We start from the raw sequence: 23,505 nt of genomic DNA, 5'->3' as shown, positions 1-23,505 counted from the left end.
TGCTCACATTCCACTTTGGAACAGGCGTTGGGAACCTCTTTCACCCTGAGGGCTGAATTCCATTGTGGAGAAGATCTTGGGGGCTGCATTCCAGGGGTGGGCAGGGCTGAAGGCAAAAGTGGTGGGGCCCAAAATACCACACACACACATCCAACCTAGTTCATCGTAGCTTAAAGCTTTTACTGCGTAAAAGCTGGGAAAGCATTAAAACAACTGGTAAGTTGGGGGAAAGCGGGTGTGGCCAGAATGGATTTCCCTTCCTAGGGCATTTGTTTAAAAACAAAAAATACATTTTCTGGAACAATTTTGCATTTCTGTGGATCCAGAAGCAGCAAGAGAAGAGGGCTGCCTTTGCAGCAAATACCCACTATTTTGAAACAGAGAATGATGTTGCAGATGGTATCCTCCCCTGCTCTGCCCCCGCCCCCCACCAGTGGTTTCTAGGAAGCTACAGCCAGTTCTCATGGCCACGGCCAAGCTGTCTAAGCTCATCTGAGCATTCCATGGAACAATGGCATGGATGTGGAATACACCTTAAGACAAAGGGTGTGATGGCTCCATTAAAGAAAACACTCTTATACGTTAATGAATAGATTTTTAAAAATACACCAGAAAAGGGAGAATAGAACATTTTTACAGACCATGCCACCCAATGAACCTGTATACCACTCACAAAGCCCAACGGGAGCTCTGGTGCACTAGTCTTGGGCTCTCCCTCCAGAACTTTTTGGCACATCAAACATCTTAAATAACAAGAACCCTTGAGCTTGAACAGTTCCCACACCTGGCCTCTCCAGTCTGTGACTCCATCTGGTTGACCCACGATTTGTATATATCCACTGGATCAATTTTGATATTGAGAGACTTGTCTTCCATGATCTCTTTCACAACGGGGGCTAGAATCTGCCTCAAGGCATTCTGTCCACGAGCACCACGGTTGAAGCTCACCACCATCTTGATCACGGTGGGGTTTCCAGTTACAATCTCGTGTAATTGATCCACCTTTGATCTAGAAGAGGATAAGAACATCTTCACTGTGACCCAAGGTTCTTCTAACCCAACATTCTGCCTCCCAACAGTGGTCACTCAGTTGCACCCCACGTACAGCTCACAAATAATACATGATGCCAAAGACCATCCCATGTTTATCCCCAGGATCTTGTTCTTGGAGATATAGGCCGTTTCTACACCTGCCTTTTTCCCCGGGATCGTCCCGGGATCATCCCTGTACATCCAAATAACACACAGAGGATCCCGGGAGCAGGCAGGGATGATCCCTCCATTTTCCTGGGATAATCCTTGGATGTAGAAAGGGCCATAGTGCCTGTGGACATGAAGGTTCCATGTATCTAACAGGACCGATGTGAACCAATTCCATGAATCTGTCTAATCCTTTTTTCTTTTCTTTTTAAACACACATTTAAGTTAGTGGTGGCTAATGAATCCTCTAAATCATGGCCCTCCAGACATTGTTGGATTCTAATTCCCATCAGCCCCAATCAGCATGGCCGATGGTTTGGGATGATGGGAGCTGTATTCCAGCATCTTTAGGTGTACTGGTTCCTCACCTCTTCTGTAAGTTAATTATGCATTGTGCCTGTTCGGAACCTCTTGCCAACCAGTTTCAATTTATGATTTTATGTATTCCAAAATCCATATGTGCAACTTTTCAAGATCCTCAGATATTTTCATCAGGCAAAAAACAGGTTATGGAGAATGAGGGTGGGGGGAGAAGCTGACAAGGTTGAAGTTGTGCAGTCTGATCAAACAAGGGAAGTCCTTATATAAAATCCAGAAGGAACTCAAAACTGTTTTGAGCAACAGGAGGGTTTCAAATTTTCATTTTTTATAATTTATTTAGTAAATTTATATGCCACTGACTGTATTTTAAAATATCTCTAAGCAGTTTACAAGAAAATCAAATAGATTTAAATACATTATGATATAGATTAAAATACATAATAATTTCTAAAACATTTATATAAAACTGAAAACACACATTTAAACCAGTTAAAATTAATACAACACCATAAGTACAAACACATAAACTGGGCAGCACACTCACTGGGTGAAGAAATTGGTCTTTAACAGGTACCTAAGGCATGCCCTTCTGAATACCAGGGGGAGGGCATTACCTAAGGTGTGCACCACCACAGAGAAGTAGGAAATACCTGTGGAAAGTATTGCTTTTCTACATCCTGAACATGTGGAGATTGCCCCACTCTCCACATCAAAATTCACAGCCAAGACAAAAATTTCCTCTTCAGAATATCAGGGCTGGGGAAGCTACTCAAGCTTCCAAAAGAGACAGTTAAGACATTATCTGTAACATGCAATCCAACCCTGGCTACAGATGAAAACTAGTTCGCTTTCCTAGTTGTACACCACTGCCCCTCCCCCAACAAACACAGATATCATAGGCTTGTCTAAAGGACCTGACCCTGTATGCCATAATTTCCAAACAGCTAAAGCCCTCAAGGCCAAACAGCTGCTCGAAGCATAACCAGTTTAAGCATGACAGGTAGTTAAGTATTCCTCTACAGAATAAATGTTTCTGAATGGCTATGAAGCTACCCCAAGTTCTAATGAAGCATCTGGAGGAGATGACTGCCAACTTAGGCTTTAGCTAGACCTAAGGATTATCCCAGACAAATGGAGGGGTTGTCCCTGCCTGCTCCCGGGATCCCCTATGTGTCACTTGGATGCACAGGGATGATCCTGGGACGATCCCGGGATATAAGCCTGGTCTAGCTATGGCCTTAGATACATCCTTACATGTCCTTATACTGAGGCCATAGCTAGACAGGGCTTTATGACGCACAGGGGATGCCGGGATCAGGGAGGGATGATCCCTCCCTTGCCCTGGGATCTCGCCCTCCACTTTAGGCCCAGTTTTTCCATGGTCTTGGGCTGAGCTGAGACCATGAAACATGTGGCCAGATGATGCGGTTTGCCAGGACCCGCACACGGGGTGCAGAGCTCCTCAGGAGCTCTGTGCCCATTGGGGAGGGGGGGAGGGGGGATTTTTTTTTTTAAATGACTTACCTTTTGCACACAAGCGCTCCTGTCACTTTAATGAAACAAAACAAAATTGCGGGCATGACGCCTTTCCCTCTGAGGCCACCACGTGCCACGTGTGAACAGAGGGGGAGATCTCGCGATGAAAATATTGCGGGATCTTCACCCCTCCATCGTGCTAGACCGCTATGTCTAGCTGAGGCCTGAGAAGGTTTAAATATCAGTGCTAAATTAAAGGCCTACTTGATCTCTTCCTGCAGTGCAGTCTTGAAGAGGCGCAGCAACAGGTATTCTTCTCTCTGATTTGATGCATAGTTGTACAGTGTGAAGATCACAGAGTCCATGAACTTCGTAGATTTGTTCTGTGGCATTTGGAAAATCAACTTAGCCAGGTAAGTTGGATTGGTCTGCAGCAAAACAGGAAGGAGACCATGAAGAAAAGGAGACACCATCTGCATGTGGGGAATTAAAAGAGGCAACTCCTCCCTTACCTGAAGCAAGTAAAATAGATGTTGATAGGCCTCCAGCTTTTCTCTCTTCTCTTTGCTCAGAGCCTTCAAGCCTCCCCTCTGCTTGTTTAGCATCATCATGTCTGAGAGTTGCTCTTTATTCTTTTTAGTAAGCTTCTTACTGTGAGACACAACATCCTGCGGAATGGAAGGTGAAGAGCAATTCAGTGTTAGGCCACCCCTCCCCAGTCTCCTAAATATGGGAGGTTGTAGCGGACAATGCTAATAAAACCTGGATGTAAGAATGCTAATAAAACCTGGATCTAAGAATGCAAATAAAACCTGGATCTGAGGCAGACTTGGAAACTGATCAAGCGATTGATTTGCCTGGATTTTTAGAGGCACTTCAAATTATTCCTTGCTGAATATTATAAATGTATCTGTCATTAAAATGGCAACATACAGACACAGAGAGTCAAGGTGATGTAAAATCCAGAATGTTCGTTTCCCCATCTCGCAAACACGCATTCAGACACTTGTGTCCACACACGTATACATGCAAGCACCCACTCGCACCCTCCGCCCCCACCCTACAGGGTTGCTCTACGGAGAGCCCCGATCACCTCCTCCTTCGCATTTCCCTCTCTCCCTCAAACCCGTCCTCTCCAGAACACAATGTTCCTTTTAACTTCCCACTTGCAGTTTGGCTCCCCTCCAACCGTAAACAGAGTTGCTACAAAATAATCGCCGACACGTGGCATGAGCGCCAGCTGAGAACGGCGTCACGGTCGATTGACTGGGGAATGTAAACAAAGCCACACTCCAATGCAAAATCATTCAGCTAGCTCAATTCGAGGGAGGACCGGTCTACTGCCACCGCAGATCGGCACAGGGAAGCAAACAAGGACACCTGGAAAAGGTGAATGGGTGCACGAGGTGTAAGGGGGAGTGGCCAAGTGCCCCCCCCATAAGAACTCCATTCACCCACATGCAAACAGCACGTAGGCACACACCAGGCACATTAGCCCCATCAGTCCCGGAAGACACCAATTGAGTTAATCCTGTCAAATGCACTCCACTGGCTAGCTGTCCAAGCACCACCATATAAGGAAAGGGTTACACTCAGGTATGTGGCGCAAAGCACATCTGGGAACCAGGATTACGTCTCTTGGCAGTTTTAATTTGCTACACTAGACAAATTTGACCTGGGTGAACCTTTCATTCACCTTCTAATGAGGCTTTATCAGGGAGGCTCAGCTAGAGACTTGGTGAATGGTATGTGCTCAAACTCCTTTGACATTGGCTGAGGTGCAAAGCAGGGTTGCCCTTTGTCTCCCCTGCTTTTTGCCCTGCCCATGGAGACCCTGCCCATAGCTTTAAGAACAGATCCCAATATCTGGGGGTTGATGGCAAGTAACAGCACCCATCTTGTAAACATGTTTGCAGATGATGTAGCTCTAATGTTGTCTTTCCCAGACTCATACATCCCAAAAGTCATGAAGCAATTACAAAGCTTTGGAGAGGTTTCAGGGTTCACCTGAATGACAAATGGAATGGCAGAAGCTCACAAGTCTTAAATTGTGCAGCTCACTTAACTTCACACCATTTATCACAGAAATGGTTCAGAAACTTAAATCCTGGACTAAGCCCACACTGTCTTTGCTGGGCTGTGTTGTGGCAGTAAAAATGATCCTACCATCAAGCCTCCTTTACCTGTTTCGGGTTATTCCCATAAGTATTGCTGAATCAAAAACAATGGCATACAATGCTATGTAAATGTATTTATTTAAGCAAGAAACCTCATGTACTGCAAAATACTTTGTACAGACCTAGCATACAAGGAGGTGTGGCGATACCAAATTTGAAATGGTACCACGATGTGGCACACCTACACAATGTGATGCCAATAGCACAGGGCTCTGAGAAAGTGACATGGCTAAATATGGAATACAAAGGGAACCGTGGCCTACCTTTCCCAATATCTAAGAAAGGGCCAGGATCCAACAACTTTACACCCATTTTTAGCTTCAGATCTCATAATATGGAAACAATGGGCTAGCAAGCTATGCCCCCCAGTTTCACCAATAACACCCTTACTTTTCCATCCATCCTTCTATAATAAAGATAGATTACATACTTTTGGGAGCTGGGAAACAAAGGGGTTATACTGGATCAGAGACTTTTATAAAGCCCAAAAATCACTTACCAGTCCAGAACTCCAGACACAATTAGAAGGATTAGATTACAACTGGATTACCATTCACCAAGTTATTCATCTCACAGAGCAACCAACTGTATGTGAAAAAGCTACTCGTACTTTAACCACTTTTGAAAATTTAATGTATATTTGTAATCCACTGGGTAAGGGGCTACTTTTCCAGATTGACAAAGTGATAATTTCTGCCTTGTTAACACCCTTAAACTCACTCAAAGCCCGATTGGAGGCAATTGATGAAACTCTGTGGAATAATATCTGTAACAAAAGAGCTTTAAAACAACTTCTGCATGAGTCCAAGAGAATGCTCTCAAGAGTATCCAAAACTTAGTAAAATTAACAACACCATCTCAGCGTCTTGCTGGAGGAATTGTGGTAGCAACATTGGTTCTTACTTCCACATGTGGTGGGATTGGACATTAGTCTCTGTCTTCTGGGGGGAAAAATCTTTCATGAGGCTGAATTCATCACTAACCAAACTATTCTACTCGATCCTAAAATTGCCCTCCTATCAATATATGATGGGACAGCACTAGATCTTACCCAAAAGGGCCTCACAACTCACCTGATGACAGTGGCTAGCCTCACTATAGCCAAATTCTGGAGATCCCTGGATGGAGTTCCATTCGAAATCTGGCTGGCACAGCTTATGGACAAGTTAATAAATGAAACCCGGAACTGAAGAAGCAACACCAGCAACACCACTTTTTATAAAACTTGGTTTAATTTTATTTCTTATGTGGTTACTAAGGAACATGGATATTGACCTCCAGCTACCCGTGGTGATCTTTGGAACACTACTTTTATTTGACTGTTGGAAGACCTTTTTTTCCCCTTTTGCTACTAGAAACTTTGTTTTGTCCTTGCTATCCATATTTTTCAGCGGTACTCTCATGGGGGCGGGGAACTGTTGTTTATTTGTATTGTTTTACCTAAAATAATAAAATACAATAAAAAAAAGAGTTGAATCCTGTCTTGGGGATTTAGATGTGCTTTTAACAGTTGAGGTCATCTGCTGGGATCTAGTGAAACAACCTAAATATTCAGAGACACGATGGCTGCATTTAGATGTCACGTTAGCCAACAATGGGTTAATAAACTACTAATAGCCTATGATCCCCACCACACGAGCACGTTAGTAAGCTTATTAAGGTACTGCAATACCCTGTCCCTGTCCTGCTGCAATATTCCCATCTGAGCAGTAGTGCTGTTTCACATCTGAATGCTTGCACGAACGGGATCAAACTCCACACACAGCTCTCTTACTTGGGAGGCACCCGCTCCACCATCAAACCCCTGCACATTTACTCCAGAGGAGCGAAAATCTCAAGTGTTCCAAAAAAGGTGAGATGCCTAGGAAACCTGGGCGTTTGCAGGATCAGGACCAAACCGCATAGCCTGTTTCCTCTACCAAGGAGGCACTCAATGCACTATGAAAACCCAGCACCCTAACTCTAAAAGCATTGAAAAGCCTATAACAACTTGGAGGGTTGCAGGACTGGGACTGAACCTCATAGCCTGCCTCTTCTACATTGCTGACTTTGTTGATTTAATGTGTTCCTAATCTGTAGGAACACATGGACACGGAATAACGGGCTCAAGTTAAAGGAAGCCAGATTCCAGCTGGACATCAGGAAAAACTTCCTGACTGTTAGAGCAGTACGACAATGGAATCAGTTGCCTGGTGAGGTTGTGGGCTCTCCCACACTAGAGGCATTCAAGAGGCAGCTGGACAAGCATCTGTCAGGGATGCTTTAGGGTGGATTCCTGCACTGAGCAGGGGGTTGGACTCGATGGCCTTGTAGGCCCCTTCCAACTCTATTCTATGATTCTATGATAAGCCAGTGAAGAGCAGAGCAGCAGCTGTTTTGACCTCTCCTGCCTCATAGCTCTGTAGCCAGCCAAAACAAGCATGGTGACCACTACATAACCCATGATGAGTTAAATAACGCACTCTATGGACTGTGGGTTATTTTGGCCAAATAATCCATCATGGGTTAAAAAAACTCCCACTCAACACAATAAACTATGGTGGGTTAATTAACCCATCACAGGTTATCATGATGTCCGAACCCAGTCAATGCCTGTGACTGCCAGTTATGTGCAATAACACCAGAAGCTTGCAAGCTTCTTCTCAACAACATTCAGCTGCAATATGTGGATCATTAATTAGGTCTAGCAGGGCAATTCTTGTTGTATTTTAAGGTTTTAATTTTTGTGAAGAGCTTTGGGTATTGGGCAGGAGAGAAATGCAATTAATAAATAAATATTTTCTTGTCTTATGAATTTCTAGAGGGAAATTCTTATGAACTTATTATTACTCACAAACATGTGTACAGTTACTGTTGCTTGTGTACAATTTGGTAACACTACAACAGGGCCATGGGCTTGCGATCCTCCTAGACTCCTTACAAGATCGAGTATGCTGTACCTGCAGTGTGATTTTGTTTTTTACCAGCAACCCAATTTTTATATCCATGAGGTTGAGGTCATTCTCCAGTTGCTGATTGGATCGAATCAAGGTCACAACCTCCTCACGCAGTTTCATTAGGTCTAGTTCCTCTTGAAAATCTTGATCACTTTGATCCAGCAAGTGGACAAACTTCCGGACAACAGCCATAGGTGGGTCTTCAGCATTAACTGTGAAAAGAGAAAGACACCAACCAAAGAACAGTAAGGAATTGCCCATCTCAATGACGCTGGATGGGTTTGGCTGGTGCAAAAGGAAAGCCATGAGTTTGGAATTAAAGGCTTGAACAGGAAAGCAGATCTCTACAAAGAAGCCACTTGCAATTATGATGGGAAGTGTGAAAGAGTCAGATATGGATTCTAAGCAGCTAGATTAAGGGCAAGTGATACAGTGTGATCCATTTCTTAACTTTAGTATGGATCACACATTGTGCACCACTTCCAAGACTGTAGTGATGCAGAGATAGATGTAGCTGTTGCCATGGTAATCTTGCAATGCCAGCTATAGAAGGTCAGTAAAAGCGGAGTTCAATCAGCCACCAAGGTATTCCTCATTCTACATTACCTTCTACAGAGAGCTTCGGCTATTGGGCAGTATAAAAATGTAATAAACAAATAAATAAATAAATAAATAAAATAAAAAATACATTTTGCCCCTTGGACCCTTCGTCCCCCAACAGCACAATCGTCTGAAGCACAGCTCAGTTTGCCCACAGATTGCACTGTGTGGTTGCCACACAGAGGAAAAGCCACAGACTCTTCCCTTAAGAGGTGCAGTTAAGAACATGACTGGCACAGCCAGGTGAGCCTCCCTCCCTCTCTCCCTTGCAGGACTCACTTAAGGTTTTGTAGTCGTCACGAGCTTTATTAGCACGTATGAAGGCTTGGATTTTCACAATGTCATTGATCTAGGTAGGAAACAAGAGCAGACACTTTGGTATCCTGTCCCAATGCAAGCATACAACAGTGCATTTGGGTCAGCACTGTCTCTCAGTGCTCATTTACCTATAGCTGTATGCATTTTTGGCTAGGGAACTTGTTTCTTATATGGTTTCCTAAATAGTACACACATTTTCTGGGCCATCAGATGTATTCCGTTTGAGGGAAGGGCCAAGGCCATTTCTCTCTGAGCTGCATTTTCCCAGCTTTATCTATCAGGCCAAAAGGTGATAATTAGTTACTTCTGCCCCTTCCTTGGCAAAGACAAATAAATGTGGAATAGGATCCTTTGTGTGAACCTTCACTTCCTCTCCTGACTAACTCCAGATGCTGTGATTCCTACATGTGAGTAATTTATTATGAAGAGCTTTCTGTAGGACAGCAACCTTTTTTTTAGTGGTTACTTCACTTTTGTACTCTTGTAGTAAATTTTGTCTCTTGATTTGGAAATTGGAACCCCATGCTCAAGAAGGGGGTTGCTTGTTTCTCCTTCCCCGTTCTGCCTAGACTCTGGTTACATACATACTACTGAATCAGGGAAGAAACTTAGGACAGGCCAGTGGAAACTGGGGACTTGGATGGTTGCCCACCTCCTCCCAAGTGGTATAGCCCAATCGCTAGTGGAAGCCCTGCTTGTCCAAGTATGGAGGAGTAGGGGGGTTAAGGCGGTGCAGGCAGTTTCTATTGGTTGGCTGGCAAAGCAAGCCTAAAAGGATCACTAGGTTCTTACATGATCTCGGAAGTACTGCAGCCGATCTTTGTACCGCTTTCGGGCCTGATACATCCTTGTCATTGCTTGAATCTGTGGAAGACAGAAAAAGGAAGAGGAGGGGCCACAAGTTGAGCAGTAATGGAAGAATTTGTCCCACAGAGTCCAGAAGTAAAGTAATAAAATGACTAGATCTTCATAGCTTAATTTCAGGTTATAAAATTAACTCTATTAAGACAGAAATTGTGAGGTTAAATTTTCATGCTATTTGGGGAGGATGGAAGAATGAAAACAAACAAAAACAAACAAACTGTCAATCTTAAGAGCAATTGTATCTTCTTTCATTAAAAATCCTCGGAAACCAATAAGGAAGAGCTTGAAGGCTCTATATGTCCTGCCTTTACTGGGGGTGGATGGGTGAGCTCTTCTCCCATGTGCCATAGGCAAAACAATGACATAAAAACAGTGAAATGGACAGCCATCTGTCAGGGTTTAAGGTTAATTCCTGCACTGAGCAGGGGGTTGGACTCGATGGCATTATTGGCACCTTCCAACTCTACTATTCTATGATTCTATGAAATTAGGAATTGAGGACTGTTGATACATAAGCCACATGGCTGATTTCACACACATTGGGTACTTGGAGCCCACTGAACTTGGCCAATGCAAGGAGGAAGAAAAAGCAGCAGTCCTTTCCATTCCTGTTAGTAGAAGAGGCATGTTTGGGGATTAAAGGAGCAGAGGGAGGGATCCAATCCCCTCAGCCTTGTTTGGGAACAGATTTACCTTCACTGCTTCATCCTTGTGTGCTTGCAGGTACTTCAAGCGATCTTGGTATCCCTTCCGTTGCTTGTAGCCACGCCACTGAGACTGAAACCAAACCAAACATGTTGGGTGTCCTGTATGCCTCTGTACTTTGGAAAACCTGGCATACTCCCCCTCCCACCTCTGCCCACCTCCAGCTGCACCTCCAAAATTAAGATGTATTTTTGTGTCCAAACCACCAACAGCTGGGGCTGCCACTGCTCAGCTCTACAGAGTCCAACAAAGCTGCTGAAGTGGGAAGCCCTTGTTACAGGTCAAGCCAGCCCAGATAAGGACCCAGCATGGACCCACGTACCAAGGACCAAGGCCAGTTGTGAGGAGCAAACATGTTCTGGGTTCTTGATAGATTCACCTGCTCTCTCTCTCTCCTGCCTCATCCAGTTTTGAAAATGAGGCACCAAACAGTGGCCATCCATGGAAGAGATTTCGATTGAGTTCCAGGGAATGGCAGCTCCCAGATGGGGAATGTTAAACTAGAACAAGCCCCCCAAGGACAGATTGGGAAGAGGTAAGAGCAGGAGAAAGGAAGGTTATAATCAAAGGTCAAACGAAGAAACTCTCCCAAACTAAAGGGTGAGCTGCAATCCCAAATGATATATTGCCGGGGAGAGAGGCAGTGCCGCAGGGGCCCTTGTTGTGATGTACAAACTAATCCCACCAGAGGAGCCCATGGCTCTGACAGCAGAGCCAATCTTTCCATAGCAGTGAAGTACTACAGCCCATAATGCCTCAGAACACAGTGTGGCCAGCTCAAATTCACACAATGTGCCCCAGCCAGCTGCCACTAACAAATGAATGAGAACAAAATGGGCCATTGTGTGCATCTGTGTACGCAAGCTCCTGAACGAAGCAGCCACACAGCAAGAGCAGCTCATGCCCCTGACTCAGGGCCCTCACCCCCTCCATCTCACATGCAAGCTCCTTACTGCCCCTCCTCTAATTTGCCTCCCTCCCTTTGTCTCCCTCTCTCTTTGTGTAGTTTCTCGATCCCTTTGCCAAGGGCCTCTGTACCTGGATGCAAGTGATGGCCGGAACTTGTTTTTTCAAGAAATGCATCCTGGTGTTGAACTCCTGGCGAATGAGGTAGCCACGGCAGCAAGCCTGTAGCCTGCTGATCAGGTTCTCGTTGGCCAGCCAGAGCTGTTCTCGGTTGTATGCAGCAGTCACTGCTGAGATGGCACTCTAGATCCCAGTTGCCGGGGGAAGAAGAAAACCAAAACCAAAAAAATTCCTGAAATGCACATTCTCCTTCAACAGCAACACAGGATCTGATTTTGAGCAGGAGTTGCCAGTCACAGGCAACAGACATTTATTTTATGAATCTGCTGGGGTATTAAAATCTTTAGAAGAAGCCCTTCTCTCTATCCCGCCAAACTCAGAAGTGTGCTTGGTAGAGGGAAGCATGAGGAACCTCTGTCAGTAGCAGCATCCAACCCCGCACCTCCTTTCTGAAGGGGCTCTGAGACTTTGGGCTTGTCAGGCGGAGTACTTTTCCCTACTGCTGGTTGGTGGCTTTATTTTAGTTGGCTGCTGCTTACACCCGTTTTTAAAAAACGTATTTTCATATATTTACTTCTACTATATTAGAATGTTTATGTATAAAGTATAAAGTGCCTTAAGGTTATGGTATAATACATTCCTTGGTTTTTAAGAAACCACAACTCTGTTTTGCCTGCAACAGAAAAACAACGCTATCCCTCTGGAAATGGTTACAATTTTGTAGGTGCTGTACAAAGGTGACAAAACCAAACCAGTCCTGCCCACAGATTTTGTACCAAATAAGGTAACAAAAGGAAAAGGGGATGGGGAGGGAACAAAGAAACAAGCAACCTTGGGCTCCAATTCTCAAAACTACATAATAGTTCTTACGACGACCAGTTGGACTGGAAGGGGAGGAGACACATGACAGCTGGTACCTAAGCCAAGGAGATCGAATGGGCTCGAAGGCCCCCATGTCTCCCTCTGCTGCAGGAATTCTATGGTCATTTTATGTTTTAGCATTAGTTGCTTACTTGAGAAATGCAGGATAGATGTTTAAACAAAGACTGCTGAGAAATATTGCAGTGGAAGCACCCAAAGTCATAAACAAACCTCAGCAGGCCAGGCAAGGGAATTTGGGGTCTTTGAGATACTGCAAAACCTACTACTCCAAGCCACAAAAGGGTGAAACCCAAAAGGCTCAAACAGGTGTGGGACTAAATAGCGCAACAAGTTCTCTGCAACAGTTTTCTCTTTCCATCAGACACTAGTGGAACATCTACTTGACCCAGATGGTACTGAGGACCAGCGGACACACATTCTCTACCTACCTGGATGTCCTCCCGGGAGAGCTGTGTACTATTCTGTACAAATCCTTGGGGCTCTTCCCAGGCTCCTTCTTTGGTGCGTAGGTTGTGGTAATAATGGTAGCCTCCCTTTACCCAGTGTTTCGTCCACTCACTACCATTGTCCCCTAGAAGAAAATAATGTCATCTCATTGCTCAAGCCACGCTTCCTACACAGCTCACTTTTGTCGCCTCCAGGTCGACAGCTCAATGGCAGAAAATATGCTTAGCATGCACCAGGTCCCAACACTGGCCTAGCTGGACAAATAATCTCACCAGGTCAGCAGAAAACCCTTCCTTAGACCACCTCCTCTCACCCCCAAACAGTGAAGACTCTGCCAATTTCTTCTACAGCTTCCTTAACAAATGCCACCCCTCTTTACCTGCAGCCAGTTTTGTTCTCTTGACTTGTTCCAGTTCCTGTTGGTATGTAACTGCACATTCTGGGGTTACACCATACAGTCCAACATCAGCTGAACGCAGGAAGCTAAGAGTTTTTCCATCATCACCCTGGTCCACTGCCTCATTAATGGCCAAAATTCCTAAGGAAACTTGAATAAAGTACAAGGTAAGCCTTTAAGATAACCTTATCAGCAAATACATTCTAGCTAAGCTTCCATTAATGCTTTTAAATAACACCCCAGCTCTCTAGAGATTTTATTTTCCTTTTACTTCTGAAATCAAATGTTACTGTGTCAGACTTTCTTGCCTCACCCCACCCCAATATCATTGTGGTAATTCTTCCTAGTTCAGCCAACAAAACACCTTGTACCATGTCCTAGGCCATTTCTACACCAGCCCAAAAATCCGGGCTGGTCACGGCCAAGTCCCTGTGTATCCAAATGATGCACAGGGACTCCCAGGGGCAAGCGGGGACGAGCACGGGTTTTCCCAGGGTTAAATAATACCTGGGAAAACCCAATTCTTCTTGTGGTCTCGGAATTGTCCTGAGACTACGGGAGATGTGTGGACACCCGTCCCAGCTTAGTCCCACTTCCTCGCAAGTAAATGCAACGAGGTGGGAACCAGGAACCAGGCATGGAACTCTTCAGGCACTCCGTGCCTATCGGGAGGGGAGGGGGGAAGCAGGTATTTTTTGTTTTTGTAAAATCTTACCTTTAGTTGGAGCGCACGTGCGCTCATCTTCTATTAAAAAAAATGGTGGGCACAACATCCCTCCTTCCTCCTAGAATGTCGCGTGTGTGTTTGGACTAAGGGGAGGATCTCACAATCAGAATATCATGAGGTCCTCCCTCCCTCTACACCTGTATGGTGTAAAAAGGGCCCTAGACGTCACATAGGTCTAATCTACACCAAGCAGGATATTGCACTATGAAAGTGGTATATAAAAGGCAGGAGCCACACCAAGCAGGATATAGCACTATGAAAGTGGTATATAGTATGTGTAAATGGGCACCAACAGTTGTCAGTTCACTTCAATACCGCTATAAAGCAGTAGTGTGGATATTGTCTCTTACATGCTGCTTTCATGCAGCTTTCATAGTGTTATATCCTGCTTGGTGTAGATTAGGCCTTAGAATGCAGGACTATATATCAATTGAGACGTTCCAATGAGTTTAATGGAGCTTACTCCCAAGAAAGTAGGTACCAGACTGCAGAGTTAGGATTAAATCCAGGATTGTCTCTCCTTTGCTCAATTTCCTGACTAATTGTTCTAGAACACAGTCATTTAGACTGTCTAGAATTCTTTCTTTCTCATGACTGGAACATATATTTATTTTGTATATGTGGGTGTAAATGAAGTCATAAATGACTACTTTCACCTTTCAATATGTCCTTGATTCCATTCTCCATCTCAAGATCACCCTGAGCATTTGGGTTGGGGAGGGGAGGTGATACCATGTCTCCAGTACTAAATTATCTGGGACTGGCTCCTTCAGCCCCTTTTGAGATGTCTAGTTCATTTAACTCTATGCCCTCCTTGATGTGCAGAGTAATGTTACTTCAGTATGTCCCTTCTTTTCCTTCCTGTGGCATTTGTATTCAGAGATGTATGTATCCCACTGGTTCTCTCCATCCTATTAAACATTCAGGAGATTGTAAATTCCTCCCGGGGAAAGAGAATGGTGCTGGCCTCTTTAAAGGAGGTGGTAATCAAGCCACTCCTGGAAAACCTGGACCCAGAGAATGTTAACAATTACAGGGTGGTGGGCAAAATTTTGCCCTTTCCTGGGCAAAATGTTTGTGTGAGTGGTTGCAGTACAATTCCAGGCACTCTTATCTAGATCCATTTCAATCGGGCTTCAGGCTTGGTTTCAGAATGGAAACTGCCTTGGTTGCCTGTGGGATGAACTATGCTGGGAGAGGGACAGGGGGAACAGACCTCCTGGGTTGAAATTGCTGCTGATGAACACCAGGTTGGTTAATGGGAAAACAACGGCTACCCAGGACTTGATCCTGGATGAGCATGCTGACCTGGCCTATATCACAGAGACCTGGTTGGATGAAGCTGGGGGAGTTAATCTCTCTCAGCTTTGCCCACCAGGGTTCTCGGCGGGGAGGTGGAGTGCCAGTGGTCTATTGGGATTCCATCCCCCTGACCAGGTGCCCTGTCCCACAGTCTGCAGGGTTCGAATGTGTGTATCTGAAGGTGGGTGCCCGGGACAAAATAGGGATTCTGTTGGTGTACCGTCCAACCCGCTGTTCAACAGTCTCCCTTCCTGAGCTAGCCAGTGTAGTCTCAGGGTTGGTGTTGGAGTCCACCCAGCTTGTTGTTCTGGGGGATCTCAATATCCATGCTCAAGTTAGTGTACTGGGAGTTGGAGCGAGCCTGTAAAGGCCATTCTCGGTCTTAAGAAGCTCACACAGAGTTATAGGGGGCATGGGAGCCCAATGCTTGATCTTGAACAAAGTAGTATGATTTTTTAGAAGTCTTTTTCCTTTTGGGGTTGGAAGGAGGAAGACTAGCCTGCTTAGAGACTTTTGCCTTTTTTGCCAGCCTTTTTGCCAGTGTAAGCACCAAACATCAGCCCAAAGTGGAGGGATCGTAGACTTCGTGCAGTGCGATGCTGCAGCCAGCTCGTACATGGGCTGTGTGAGGGCGAGACTGGCAGATTTGCCATATCTTTCAATGATACGGACTTCAACTGGTTCCAGCACCTGCTTTCAAAGTGCGGCTTTTAGTTGGTCTGACCTCTTTTTTCTCACTTGCTTCACTCTAGCAAGGCAGAGAAAGTGCCCGTCTGAGGGCGGATGTTTTGTCCCGCAGCAGGTGCACTTATGGAAAGGTGGCCTGAGGGCCATCTGTCTGTGAGGGGGATAGTGAAAGTCGTGAACAACAAAACAAATTAAAGCAAGGAGACAGATGGAAATGTTTTGATAGTAAGGAAGAAAGAAAAACCTCAGCTCTTTGTCAAAAACACTTTTTGAAACAGCAAATGATGACAGAAGCTTCCTACGAGGCGCACACAATGGCTGTCAAAAGCGAGCTGAGGGAATTGGTGGGAACCACTAGGGTGGTGGGGGAAGAGGTCCTGCGAAAACTCCTCAGCTGCAGAAGTTTCCTGCAATGAGGCTCTGCACAGAGCCCATATGTGTCATGAGCAGAGGCCTCAGGTATCCCTCTGCAGCACGTGCATCCCCATTTGTTTCTATACCAAGGCCAGAGAGAGAACTGTCAGCGGCCGCTCTCTTCAGCCTCAGCATCAAAACTAATGGGCCTGTCCTGGGATGCGTTTGGGGCACCGCGATCTGCGATCACCCAGGGACAAAACAATCGACATCTCCCCAAGCGCTTCCCGGGACAGGATTATTTTCGCTGCCTATAGAGCCCCACTGGGCAAGAACAGCAGGGGTTTCTTCCGCTCTTGCCTTGCAACTCTGTAGGCAGGGGACATAATCCACGGAGCCCAACAGACAACATAATGATCAACGGTTGCGCAGAGAATCAACTTTGCACAGTGTTGATTATTGGAGTTGGTTATTTCATTGAAATAACCAACCGTGGGGTGTTTTTTGCCTCACAGACGACTCAATAGTCGATGGTGGACTATTTAGTCTACCATGGAGAATTTAATCAACCGTTGACTATTGTGTCGTCCAAACCCAGTCATTGTTACAACTTGCTCCACATTCAGTACTTTCCCCCGCATATCATTCCTAGACTAATGGGAAACAGCAAACATGTGGCAGGAGCTTCCCTCACCCACGTAAGCTAATGCTGAACCTGGCTGCTAGCACAAGAGGAGCTCTTCAAAAGTTCTGTTGCCCTGAAGCAGGTAAGACTAGAACAGGGGGAGGCTTCTATCACTGGTGGGAACAAAGCATGGCATCATTTCCATATCCCTGCCTCTGAAGCAAGTGGGAGGAGTAGCCCTTTTGGGGATCACCTCCAGGTATGAAGATCATTGATAATTTTACAATTACATCTTTGGTCAAGCGCAAAGTTCCAAGAGACAAAAGTATAGTAAAACATCTCAGCCAATCCTATGAATTAAAATATTCGGCCTTTTGGGCTAAAGCAGTTGTAATAAGACTTGGTATTAGGGTACAGGCTGGACCTGACAAGAACTGCAGGGAGAAAAAATAGCAGTGTTTAAATCAGCTGTGGGTCCATCTTGAAGTCTTCTGCTTCCCCTAACACAGCCCCTACCAGTACTTTTGCATCTTCAGATGCAAATAAAGATTGACAAAGTCACTTCTAAAACGTCTGAAACATAAAAGGAAGACTTACACCTTTGTGCTTCTTCTGTGTCCCTGTTTGACTGATGAATCCCATCCTGAATTTCATCCAGCCAGAGAACAGCAGTTTCATCCCGGGTTTCCTGAATGGAAAGTAAAGAAATGTTCATCCCCAACCCATCATTCACTGTGGTGGGGTGGAGGAAGGAAAAGGAAAAGGACCCAGGGGTTAAGTTCTTCCCAATAGGCAGAGGGGCTTGGGAGGTAAAAAGCCTCCTGTGGTTAGGGTCATGTAGTGGGTTGACACAGTGTTCTATATGTGCGGCATGAATGCTTTTGTACATTAACATAGTGAATAGATTTTAGCAGGTTTTGGCTAGCGAAAATAGGCCCAATTTCAAGCAGGCCTCTCACACACCCTAATTGATCCAAGCAAGTACTGCTCAATATGTCAACAAGCTTTGCAGCTGCAAGGCCTATGCCAAGCACCTTGTTTGTCGTGCCTGGTTTCTCACAGAGGAGCTGAGAAACTCCCCCTCCCATGGTGTAAAGTCGGGGGCCTGTTTTCAGGGAAAGAGTGATTGATTTCCTAGCCAAGCATCTTCAAGAAGGAACTATATAAGCTTTTAAATATATTTTTCTGTAACATTTTGTTTAGCCAATTTAGGTCTAATATGACCTGCACATCATCCTAATTCTTATGTGGAACTAATATAATTCTTCTTTGGAATAGCCCTTGGAGCACCCACCAGATGCAATATTTGTCTCTGTTTCAGGACTTCTTTGGTGAGACTGATAACAGCCGGCCCCAAATCCCCTGATGATCTCTCCCAGTGGTTTCATGTAGATATTAAACAGCATCGAGGATAGGATGAAGCCCTGGGGGACTCCACATAACAGCTCCTTTTTCGAGGAGCAACTATCCCAAGTGCCACTATCTGGGACCGTCCCGAGAGGAAGGAGTGGAAGCACTGCAAAGCAGTGCCCCCAATTCCCTCAGGTGGTCCAGAAGGATATCATGGTTGATGGCATCGAATGCCACTCAGAGGTCCAAAAGAACCAATAGGGATGCATTCCCCCCAATCCATTCCCAGGTGAAGATCACCCACCAGGGTGACTAGCGCTCAAGCCTTAAAAGCACTGGAGCCAAATGTCCACCAGCTATAGAGATTCCATTTACCTGAGCTTTCTCTCTCTTTGTACGGAGCAGCACATCTTGGTAATGTTGTGCTACTTTGGCAGTCACCCCCTCCAGTTTTGCTGCAGGAATCTGTAGTGCCTGCAAGGTCTTTTTAGAATCTCCTTCATCCAAAGCCTCATTGATGAATCCAATTGCTAAGATCCCTGGAATAAAAAATGACAGAATGGAAAAAAAATGTAGTTAGTTAGCACAAGGAGACAGAATCTGGCAAGATGACAAGAAATAACCCCAATTGGTCTACCCGTTACAGTAATCTTGTTTAGCCAGCCAAGCGTTTGAAGCTTTCAAGCATCCGTTTTCCTCCCTCATGTTCTTGTCACCTTTTCAAGGGGAAAAGGCAACACTATTCCTGTTCTTTATCCAACGTTTACTGATACTTCAGGGCATCCATGTGTGTGTGTGTGTGTGTGTGTGTGTGTGAGAGAGAGAGAGAGAGAGAGAGAGAGAGAGAGAGTGTCTCCTAAAAATGAAAGGATCTTGCAAAGGCACTGGTATTCACAATCCCAAAAGGAGGCACTGGTTAATCCAGAATACCTTTTAGCAACCTGTCTTGCCTGCTGAGGGACAACAAGGGTGGGTTCACAGAAATTTAACCAAAAATGTTGATAGATCTTTCCACATTTAACATGTTACTAAAACAGTTAATAAAAACAGGGTTAAATTATGTAAAATGGAACAGAGTCACACAACCAATTAAAAACAAACCAAACATAAACAGAGATATGAAGGCTTGAAACCACCCCCCACCAAAAAAAAATAGGAAAAAATCCTCCTAGACCGTTTTTCCCAGTGAAAAATTGAACAGATTTAGCTAATGAAGGTGTTATATATTGCTACCAAGTCTTTACTCTGCCAAAACGATTTCTAAAAACTATATACTTTAAAAGATGTAAACTTTCTGGAAATATCGAAGCCATGGGGAATTATTTTTTAAATCCTTTGTCGAAGATCCCCCAGCACAGTTTCTTCCATTCCTTATTAAAATTACTGTATTTTGTACTGACAGACATTTAAGGATGCTCTAAAATGTAATAAATAAATAAGTCATGCTCAGTTTCCCAACATTACGCATCGGCCAAGGACCAACAAAGCAGGACATGGTGCAACAGCACCCTCCCGCCCATGTTCCCCAGCAACTGGTGCACACAGGCTTACTGCCTCGAATACTGGAGATAGCACACAACCATCAGGGCTAGTAGCCATTGATAGCCTTCGCCTCCAGGAATACATCCAAATGTATTCATCCAATTTGGATGGCTTTTAAAAGCCATCCAAATTGGTGGCCATCACTACATCTTGTGGTAGCAAGTTCCATAATTTAACTATATGCTGTGTGAAGTACTTCCTCTTATTTGTCCTGAATCTCCCACCAATCAGCTTCATGGGATGACCCTGGGTTCTAGTATTCTGAAAGAGGGATTAAGTCCGGGGTTGCCTCCCTTCTGGTCTGTTCCATGACCAACTGGATGGGGTTACACTCCCCCTGGGGCACAGGCTAATGTTATATCCTTAAAAACTTTTAAGAAATTCCAGAATGAATGTTTACAGAAATCAAACACAAGATTAGTTACCTATTCCAGTACAAGATTGGAAGTATTTGGGAAGTGTGTTATGAAATTTACATATAAAGGGAAAGAATTTGAGTTAGAATTTCAAGTAGTAGATTTTGAAGCACAATCAATTTTGGGTTTAAAAGCAGTTATTGAATTAGATTTAGTGAAAAGAGTAAATTTGTTAGAAGGAGAGGAAGGAATAGAAATATCTAAACAATATGAAGATGTGTTACAGGGATTAGGATGTTTGCCAGGTCAATATGTAATTAAAATGGATCCACAGGTAACACCAGTGGTGCACGCTTCTCGTAAAATTCCAGTTATGTTAAGAGCAAAAGTGGATAAAGAACATAGAAGAATGGAGCAAATGGGTGTACTTGTTAAAGTAGAAGAACCTACTGAATGGGTAAATTCAATAGTAATTGTGGACAAACCTGGTAAAGATCAAATAAGAATTTGTTTGGATCCAAGGGATATGAATAAAGCAATCCGAAGAGAATACTTTTAATTACCAACAGTAGATGAAATTACTAGTGAGTCGTCAGGTGCAAAAGTGTTTTCTGTGTTGGATGCTAGTAATGGATTCTGGCAGATCAAACTGGATGAAAAGAGTTCCAGACTATGTACTTTTAATACACCTTTTGGCAGATATAGATTTACTAGAATGCCTTTTGGTATCTCATCTGCGCCTGAAATATATCAAAGAGCCATTCAACAAGTGTTTGAAGGGTTAGGAGTTGTGTGTTATATTGATGACATTTTGATATGGGGAAAGACACAACAACAACATAATGAAAGAGTTAGACAAGTTCTAGAAAGATGTAGATTAAAGAATTTGAAATTGAACAAAGATAAATGTAAATTTTCTATGAGTGAAATCAAATATTTGGGACATATTTTGACTATAGAAGGAATAAAACCTGATAGAAGTAAAATTGAAGCTATTAATGTAATGCGAAGTCCTCAAAATAAAGAGGAGTTACAGAGATTTTTAGGCATGGTCAATTATTTGGCTAAATTCATTCCAAATCTTGCTACATTGACAACTAATTTGAGACAACTTCTAACTCAGGAGGTAGAGTTTGAATGGACCCAGAGTCATGAAGAAGCATATAATGAATTAAAACAGATAGTAGCAAAAGCTCCTGTGCTAAGATATTATAGTGTTAATGAACCTGTGGTTGTATCAGTAGATGCTAGTTGTACAGGATTAGGAGCAGTTTTGCTGCAAGGAGGTTTACCAGTGGTATATGCTTCTAAGGCAATGAATGAGTGTCAGCAATCATATCCACAAATAGAAAAAGAAATGTTGGCTATTGTATTTGGGTGTACTAGATTCCATCAATATATATATGGTAGAGAAATTACTGTTGAAACTGATAATAAACCACTGGAAGTAATTTTTAAAAAATCATTACATGCTGCTCCTCTAAGAATTCAGAGATGGTTGTTAACATTACAGAAATACCATTTGAATGTAAAATATAAACCTGGTAAAGAGTTGAAAATAGCTGATGCATTATCAAGACCTTATATGACATCAGGAGAAAATTTTAACACTGAAGAAGCTGAAGTGGCTGTAAATCTGCTAATGTCTTGTTTACCTATTTCTGACTCAATATATAAGGAATTCAAATTAATAACATCAGAAGATAATATTCTGCAAGAATTAAAAGCAGTTATTTTGTCAGGGTGGCCAGAAAGGAAAGCACAAGTATCTGAAGGACTTAAGCCATATTGGAATTATAGAGAGGAATTAAGTGTGTATGATGGATTATTATTTAAAATGACAGGCTGATTGTGCCTCCAAAGTTAAGGAAAGAAATGTTGCAATTAATTCATGAAAGTCATTTGGGAATTGAGTTATGTAAGAGAAGAGCTCGAGATGTGATGTTTTGGCCAGGTATGTGCATGCAAATAGGAGGATTAATACAATCTTGTAAGATATGTCAAACTTTCAGAAATAATAATCAAAAGGAACCGATGTTGCCTCATGAAATACCAGAAAGACCCTGGCAGAAGCTGGGAGTAGATTTATTTGAGTTTCATGGGAAAGAATATCTTTTGATAGTAGATTATTATTCAAAATTTGTGGAAATTTGTGCATTGGAAATGCTAACTAGTAAATGTGTGGTTGTGCATTGTAAATCTGTATTTGCTAGACATGGCATACCTGAAACTGTAATATCTGATAATGGTCCTCAATTTAACTCTAAGGAATTCAGAATGTTTGCAAAAGAATGGAATTTTGTGCATGTCACTTCTAGTCCATATTGTGCAAGATCAAACGGAATGGCTGAAAGAACTATTCAAACGGTCAAAAAGATCTTAAAGAAGAATAGCTTGGATAATACAGATATATATCTTTGCCTGTTAGACCTTAGAAATACTCCTATGCTAGATAATCAGTCCCCAGCACAGCTACTAATGGGAAGAAGGTTGAGAACAAGATTACCTGTAGCAAAGACATTGCTGCAACCAGAAGGTAGTTCACATAGTAGGGTGCAAGAACAGTTTAAAAAAAGACAGAAAAAGCAGAAAATTTATTTTGATCGTGGGGCTAAGCTATTGCCACCACTGGATGTGGGAGAAAGAGTTATTATTCAGAAAGAAGGAATATGGCAACCAGCAAAAGTAATTGAGCTTCATCAAAATCCTAGATCATACGTGGTGGAAACGCAGGATGAAAGGTTATATAGGAGAAATAGAAAGGACTTACAAACATCTGGGGAAAGGATGAGTGAGGAAAGTCATGATAGGGAGAGTGAGAAAGAAGGTGGTGGAAGTGTAAATATGGAACAGAATGAAGAAAAAAAGATGGAGCTGGCAGAGAAACCAGTAATCACATCTAGAGGATGAATTGTGAGAAAACCTCTAAGATTTGGGTACGAAAATTGAAAAAATTGAAAAAGTGAAAGATGTAATGATTGTGTGCTGATTGGGTTAATTGACTTGAGTGAGTGTTCTAGTGATTTGTATAAATGCATTCACCTGACATGGGAGAGGCAGTTTTTGTATGTATCGTGACTCACTTGAAATAAAGGTTATTCTTTGTATACTGGCTGTAGGAAGTTCTTTAGATATATGAAACCATAAATACTACACAAGCTACTTGCAGGATCGCCTTCTCCTGTACAATCTGCCCCGCACACTCAGGTCCTC

General features: G+C 43.5%; 1 protein-coding gene across 1 annotated transcript in view; it reads right to left on the bottom strand.

Moving 5' to 3' along the window:
* Positions 1 to 23,505, bottom strand: part of IQGAP1 (IQ motif containing GTPase activating protein 1) — a 111,927-nt gene that overhangs the window by 26,672 nt on the left and 61,750 nt on the right. Inside the window, exons 15-26 of the mRNA XM_063142387.1 lie at positions 18,770 to 18,933; positions 17,642 to 17,732; positions 13,332 to 13,499; positions 12,934 to 13,076; positions 11,636 to 11,806; positions 10,586 to 10,669; positions 9,821 to 9,892; positions 8,990 to 9,059; positions 8,114 to 8,322; positions 3,510 to 3,665; positions 3,262 to 3,425; positions 785 to 1,009 (exon numbers count right to left, since the gene is read on the bottom strand). Coding sequence (XP_062998457.1) covers positions 785 to 1,009; positions 3,262 to 3,425; positions 3,510 to 3,665; positions 8,114 to 8,322; positions 8,990 to 9,059; positions 9,821 to 9,892; positions 10,586 to 10,669; positions 11,636 to 11,806; positions 12,934 to 13,076; positions 13,332 to 13,499; positions 17,642 to 17,732; positions 18,770 to 18,933 — 1,717 coding nt within the window. The remainder of the gene's footprint in view (positions 1 to 784; positions 1,010 to 3,261; positions 3,426 to 3,509; positions 3,666 to 8,113; positions 8,323 to 8,989; positions 9,060 to 9,820; positions 9,893 to 10,585; positions 10,670 to 11,635; positions 11,807 to 12,933; positions 13,077 to 13,331; positions 13,500 to 17,641; positions 17,733 to 18,769; positions 18,934 to 23,505) is intronic.

This window comes from Elgaria multicarinata, chromosome 16 (genome assembly GCF_023053635.1).
Source record: "Elgaria multicarinata webbii isolate HBS135686 ecotype San Diego chromosome 16, rElgMul1.1.pri, whole genome shotgun sequence".
Classification (NCBI taxonomy): Eukaryota; Metazoa; Chordata; class Lepidosauria; order Squamata; family Anguidae; genus Elgaria; species Elgaria multicarinata.
The sequence above is the reverse complement of the archived record's forward strand: the minus strand, read 5'-3'. Positions and strand labels throughout refer to the sequence as shown.